This window comes from Tupaia chinensis, unplaced genomic scaffold, assembly GCF_000334495.1.
Source record: "Tupaia chinensis unplaced genomic scaffold, TupChi_1.0 Scaffold144062_1, whole genome shotgun sequence".
In the NCBI taxonomy this organism is placed as follows: domain Eukaryota; kingdom Metazoa; phylum Chordata; class Mammalia; order Scandentia; family Tupaiidae; genus Tupaia; species Tupaia belangeri.
The window spans coordinates 180,260-187,488 of NW_006203915.1; the positions used below are offsets into that span (position 1 = coordinate 180,260).

The following is a 7,229-nucleotide window of genomic DNA, read 5'->3' on the forward strand; positions in this document are numbered from 1 at the left end:
TCCAGTGCACTACTTTTTACCATGATGTTTTTCCTTTGCCAAGAGTAGCCCAATGACCAGTACAGTAAGATTAGGTTAGTCAGAACTATGGCCCAGTTCTCCATCCATAATTGCTTTGGCACTTCTCTGTTGTCATGCTTCTGTTATCTTGATCAAATGCAGATGGCAGTCTAACATTTGCCCAGTTACTTATGTTACTACCTCCCATTGTTTAAAATGAGAAAGGAAAAGATGGTAGACAGCAACGGTGGTGAGGATTCAGGATGAGAGAATTTGCTGCTCAAATAAAAGTAGCTTTCAGTGTTGCAAAGTTGGGCATGTTAAAGCTCACACAGAGTGGATGACAATTCTGAAGCTGCTAAAACAGCAGGCTTATTTTTACAAAGCCAGGGCTTTGTTATATACTTCACCTCCTACAAGTACCAACCCATGCTTTTGCCCTGCCTCCCGAGGCAAATTTTTTTCTTTTTCTTCTCTCTCAAGCTCATATTTATTTTCTCTGGTTAGCTGCAACATGGAACAGTCAAACTTCAATAAATTAGGTATGAAAACAAATAAAAGCTTTTTTTGCATTGTTCTCTGACATGTACTGACCTGAAGTGACCATTCCTCCTAGGATTCTATAGTACACAGCCACATGCTCAAGCAGACACAGAGAGAAACTGCACAGTAAAAGACACTGCAGTGTTAAGTCACATTCTGCCTTACTCAGAAAGTGTGAGCAAGCTCATAGCCCAGGAGGCCCCAGACACACACTCATTAAAAACATCATTGTGCTTTTTTGACTTAATTTTTGAATAAGTAATACACTCACATGGCTAAAAGAACAAAAATACAAAAAGATCTATTAAATCAATGTTCGGCAAGAAGCCTCTTGTTTGTGGAAGTAAGCAGCATATAGAGGAGTGTTCATCTGTCATCCATGTCTTGCAAGAGCCTATGTTCTAATAGAACAGTATGAGATGCGCTTTTTCTTCTTTATTGATACTTACAGAAAATAATGCCTCCTTCTTATAAAATAGTCAAACATTACACAAATAAATTATAATGAAAGAGAGCTGGGTGGTGGAGCAGAAGTAAAGCATAGCACTCTGTGAGATTGACCCACATGGGAAGGTTCCTGGTTCATGTCTGGAGACCTTCCTGAGTACACCAGGCAGGTGTGTGCCCATGATCTTGGGGGTGTGGTGGGGTGGAGCCTGAAGCTGGGAATGGATTGAGGTATGGAGACCCTGTTGGGGATGCTATCTCTTTGGTTCTCTCTTGTTCATGGAAGAAATAAGCAAACAAAAAAAAATGATGATCAAAGCAGTTCTTAATAATCTTATACCTCAAAGGTAAACTCCCAGCAATTCTTTGAGATGTTTTTCATCCATACATAAACATTATGTTGTTGTTATATATATATATATATTATATATATATATGGAATTATACCATTTATGCTATTTTCTGTTTTTACATTGCGGAAATCTTTAGTTAGTATATTCAGATTGAGCTATATTTTAACAGCAGCAGACTATTCAATATGTATGTACTATGATTTATCCAGTTTTATTTTGTATTTTTAAATATAAAACAACATTCATTAGACCAGTTTTCACATTACTTATAATTGATTTACTATACATTTATATCTACTCATCTCTGGAGAAATTAAAGAAAAGCCAGTAAAGGAAGCTTTATTGGGGAAGTGAATCATCCAGAAAGGCCAACAGGTAGCAAGGTGTGCCCAGTAAAGAGACAGACAATTGCAGTTGCCTTGAACTGGGTGAGGCCATTTTCCAGATATGAATGAATTTGAGAACAGGAGAGTAGTAGAGACTGGAATGTGGTGAGGGGTTAAAGAAAGGGAGATAAAAACATGTTAGAATGCAATGGATCTTGATATATGGATGGATAGTTGTTACAGAGGAGAGGTTTTATGGGGAGAACAGACATTTTAGTTCATCCAAGGTTGATTCTAATTAACAATGTAAATTGGCCATTTAAAAACATTAGCAAGCTTAGGCTGCTAAAATAACAATCCACATCAAAGTAAGCAAAAATTGTATTGTTATCCACCTGGTCAGATCACATCTGAATTATCAGGATTAATAAAATATTGACAAATCTCCACAGGAGAGAGACAGAATAGGGAGGAAGCTTGTCATCTTGTCTTATAAGTAATAGTTGAAGAATTGGGACACCTTTAACCTGAAGGAAAAAATGTTAAGGGAGACATGTTAACTGTCTTTAAAAATGTGAAGGATTGTCGCATGAAAAAGGGATTAAGCTTGTCCTTTGTCATCCAAAGTGGTGGAATGGGGCCAATGGATAGAGATTACAACAGTGCAAATTTTGACTCAACATATGAATACCTGCAGTGTGCTAAAGGTTCTTTTTAAAAGTTTGCATTAAGTATATCAAAGACTCCCTCTTTAATTTCATTGCCATTATTATTCAGCTAATGTTTTCTTCATAAATAGTACAGAAGTAAAATTCAACCCAGTCCTTGCTGAATTTTCATAAATTCTTAATTAGCAGGATTCAAAATAATGAGGCCTCATTGTACACTGCTTAAGAAAGATTTTCAAATGCTTTAATCTCTTTCTTCCTATGTTTATTTCTTAATCCCATGCCTTGGCCCACCATGTGCCCTCAACTCCCACTGAAGCAGAGAGCACATCGAAAGCCCACACGAAAATGTAAATCTGAGAAATAAATATGCGTGGTTGGTTTAAAAAAGAGTAAGAATTAACATTTAAAGCAATGGTAATTTACTCTGATCTGTAATTTTGAGCTCCTGTGCTGAAATTGCTCATTTGGAAATTACCAAGTGCTTGGGTCTCATTTGTGATCTTCTTCCTGCATACACCGAGCACACAAAGGAGTCATAATGACCGGCTGAGTCACCACTGCCATCTCCCTGAAGCGTGCTCTCCAAATGTCAATACCATTTTCTATGGTACAGTGAAGAAGATTCCAAACCATAGCCTGCTTACACTACAGGGTAAGCTCAAGATAGCACAGAATCTGGAATGCATTCAAAGGGCAACACGATCTTCCTCCACTCTCTACTCCTCCAGTGGTCAACTTGATATGCCATGGATCATTTTGGCTTTGCAAATCAACCCTGTCACCCACTTCCATTAGTCATTACCTGAATATAAATGAAAAACTATTTAAATGTATGGGAGGAAGGGAGTTTCTTTTGACAGTATCCTAATAAAATTATACTCAGATTATGAATTCATTTAAGAAGCAAACCTAAAGACATGTTATAACTTTAGAGACATGAATGCTATTCTCATAGCTCATACTTCAAGTATGCTGTTGTTTCTGACTTCTCAAACCTTAACTCTGAAAAGATTTCCCAAAGCTCAAGCATCAGACTTTTTCCCCTTTTCCATTCAGCCACAGGTCCAGGGCATTAGTTGCTAATAGTTTTCTGATGTAAATTCGCTAAAAAGGAGCCAGAGATTCTTGGTAAACTTCACTGAAGAAGGGGATGAACTCACAAAGGCTAACATGATTGAACTTTTCATAATTGTGTAACCAAGGGACACATATGATACCTTTGTTGCAGACTTTGTCAAATTTTCATAGAGTTATTTTACTTGGAAGGCATGATTTACCTTGTTGGATAGTCACATCCATATAAGGATCACCCACATTATAATGAGGTTCTATCTGTACTAAATTTATTTCTAATTTTGAAGAAAGTGTATGTAGAAGATAGAATAAATAAGCTTCAGCTCCAATAGGAAGGAACACATCCAGACAGAAGGAAGTTGTTCTTGGAATTCATTCCATAGATAGTTTGATAATGCTTGTCAATAAAAACAATTAGGGGGGCCGACAAGTGGCATGGTGGTTAAGGGCGTTGGACTCCCACATGGGTGACTGTGATTCGAGTCCCGGACCTGGTGGCTTGCTTTCTCACTTTCTCTCTATCACTCTGTCCTTCTCTGGTCAAAGTTAAATAAATAAATAAAATTAAGTAAAATTATTATTTTTAAGTTTGCCAAAAAAAAAAGGCACTATAATTCAAGTGTGATTTCTTAGGTACAGACTTGATAAACACCTAGACTGGTGCCTTCAACTTGTATAATCTTCATTCCTTTAAAACAAAATGAAGATGTCGACTGTCTGGAAGGGTAAGCTCAAGGTCATGAGTAAGTTTGCTCTCCACAATGGATAGGGTTCAAAGAGACTCAATGGACTGTGAATACAAACTCAGTAGAATCTTTGATACATAAAAATTTTAAAGAAAAAAAAATCACTGTAGCTGTTTTTCCTGCCTTTAGGATTTTCCATCCTCCAAGCGATTATGGAAGCAGCAGTGCAAAACAACTGGCAAGTGACAGCGAGGTCTGTGGGAAACATAAAAGATGTCCAAGAATTCAGGCGCATCATTGAAGAAATGGACAGGAGGCAGGAAAAGCGATACTTGATTGACTGCGAAGTCGAAAGGATTAACACAATTTTGGAACAGGTACGTTTGAGATTTATTCCCCTCCTCAGCCAACATGTTAAATCATCAGCCTGAGGCAGTTCCCATATCTGCTAATAAATTAAGTAGCCAGCAGACTAAATGTGCAAACAGTTTTTGATAGTCTCTCTAATCCGTTTTTCCTCCCCACTAGCCACAGGGAGAAAAAAGAAAGAAAGAAAAGTCTAAGCAGTTGAAAGTTGCATACCACGATTAATCTGGAAGTCTCTATAATTTAATGTTACCGATCAAATAAACACACCCTTCCACACCTCTATTTCATAGACTGACCATTTCAAAGTAATTCCATTCTTTTCCAAAACCTTCTTCCCAACAGAGAATTGACAAGGGATGAAGCAGGGCAGGGGGGTGGGGTTTTAGTGTCAGGAGCCTCACTGTTGGAATATGCACTATTGCCAAACCTTTGCAAAGATCACCAGCCATTCTTGATGAGTATGGGTAGACAGTATCAAGGCAGTACACACCACGTTTGAATTTGTTGATATTTTTTGCAGATTATCCTTCTTGTTCCAGAGATGGGAGTGGATATAATTTAAGATTATTTTTAAAGGAGGTTGGCATATAAGAAACAATCAGTTTTAAAAATGTAAACAAAGTAAAAAGAATAAGACTAAGGGGATTACAATTCAATGGGCCAGAATATATTCATTATTAAGCTTAGATATGTCAATTTAAGACAAAAACTATTCAAAGAAATGTTTCACTCTCAAACAAATGGATACTCTGTTTAAAGAGTCAAACTGAAATGTAGTGAAAATTTATACTTTTCCTTAAGAGTCTCAATTTACCAGTTAATAACAAAGTGCTCATGCTGCCATAAACAAAACTGTAAGGGAAACATTTCCATTCTAATTCGATCTCAGTGTACCTGGGGGCCAAAAAAGCTTCAGAGATTGAATTTCCAGCAAGCAGCCATTGCCTGGGAGAGCTGTTTTATAGCAAATTAAATATTAATAATTTGTCAGATATGCTCCTGTAAGAAGAAAATGAAAAAAAAAAAGAAAGGAAAAAGAAAAGAAAAGGGAAGGGAAGAGAACATGGGAGAGGAAAGGAGGGAGAAAGAATGAGATGGAAGGAGAAAGGAAGGGAAGAAAGGGAGGGAGAGAGGAAGGAAGGAAATTTCTTGTCTCTACATCATAAAAATACAAAGCTGTCTCCTTGTTAAGAACAGCATCATATCTCACAGAAGAATCTAGAACACTAGCCAGGTTAAATCATGTGTCCCAACCAACATTCTCTTCAGTTACACAAATGATCCAACTCCCACCCACCACCACCCACCCCTCGCATAAAGAAAAAAAAAAACTTCTTTTGATTTTCTTAGATCTTGAAAGTGAAGAATCAGGTCAGTGATGCTGGTGTATGTACTACATGCCCTCTAAAATTTTATACCAAAATAGCCTTTTAGTGGGTGACCTACTTAATAGCCCAAAGCAGAGGAACATCCTCCTTGTCGTACTTTGTTTTCTTTCTTTTGTATTAGTGACTTTGGCTTCTAGAATTTCTTATATCCTGTTTAGTCTTTTCAGTTTTTTAGAACTTTGTACTGGAATTGGATTTTTTAGCATTATGTAATAGAAAAAGCAGCAGGTAGAGTTCTGACTTCTCAATAGACTTCTATGCCTCAATTTACTCATCTACATAATGGAGAAAATAGAATTTGCTCTACCTCACATGGTTGGTATAATTGCTTTAAAAGGTACAAAGTGCGATAGGAAAAAATAATTATTACTACACATTTTCAGGAAACCTAAACTGATATTATTCAAAACCTCTGTTATTTCTTTTCACATTGCACTAGTTTACCTTCCTTGCACATTCACAGTATCCCTCAAACTACTTTCTACACAATTTTTCAGGGAACATCATTCAAAGAAAAGATTTAGCAATACCCAGGTAAAGAGTAAGGCTTAATTTCATTTCTCCTTTTTTCCTCCTTGAAAAATTTGCCATGAAACAATCAGCTCATGACTGTTCTCTCTACATTTAAGAAGTTCTCACTAGGGTCAAAAGTTCTGTGAGGTAGGGGTCAGGTTTACATTGTACACTGTTAAATCTCCAGTGTCCAACAGTGTAGCTGGCAGATGTATTGTTAGAGAGCTGGCTAGATGGATGGGTGAATGGATGGATATTGAACAATCACTTTTCCATAAGCTCCTCTGCAATTTTGCTGTTTTTTTTTTTAAGAGGTTTTTGCTATACAGCACGTGCGCTTGCCAGAAAGACAGAGAGAGACAGAGAGAGACAGAAAGCGATAAATCACCCCCCCAGGGAGGATGCCGATGCCACAATTCCTTCTCCTCCATTCTCCTCTCAAGATCTTGGGCATGCACACACACACGCCCAGCGTGAGTTTAAGCAACCGGGTCTAAGACTCGAACTGTGGTCAACTACATAAGAGTCCAGCAATGTAACTATTATACCATCTGCTGGTCCCACAATTTTTCTATTTCTATCCAGAGGCCAAAGAGTGCCTATAGCCATATTACGTGATAGTGAAAGCATGTATTTTCTCAAAGGTTTAAGATTGTGACTCTCTGCTGAAGCCTATTCATATAATATCAAGAATTTACTGTTATTTACTTACATAAAAACAAATTTTCATTAGACAAATTATTTAAATTTAGCAACAGCTTCAACATGATATTTCTTTCCCTTTTTTTCCCTTTTTTTTTTGAGAGAGATTTTTGCTATAGGACATGTGCACTCACTGGAGAGACAGAGAGAGAGAGAC

General features: G+C 37.2%; 1 protein-coding gene across 1 annotated transcript in view; it reads left to right on the top strand.

Annotated features, from left to right (window-relative positions):
- Positions 1-7,229, top strand: part of LOC102479432 (glutamate receptor 3-like) — a gene marked incomplete at its 3' end in the record, with an annotated part of 226,257 nt that overhangs the window by 152,025 nt on the left and 67,003 nt on the right. Inside the window, 1 exon segment of the mRNA XM_014583127.2 lies at positions 4,290-4,481. Within this exon segment, the coding sequence (XP_014438613.1) occupies positions 4,290-4,481 (192 nt within the window).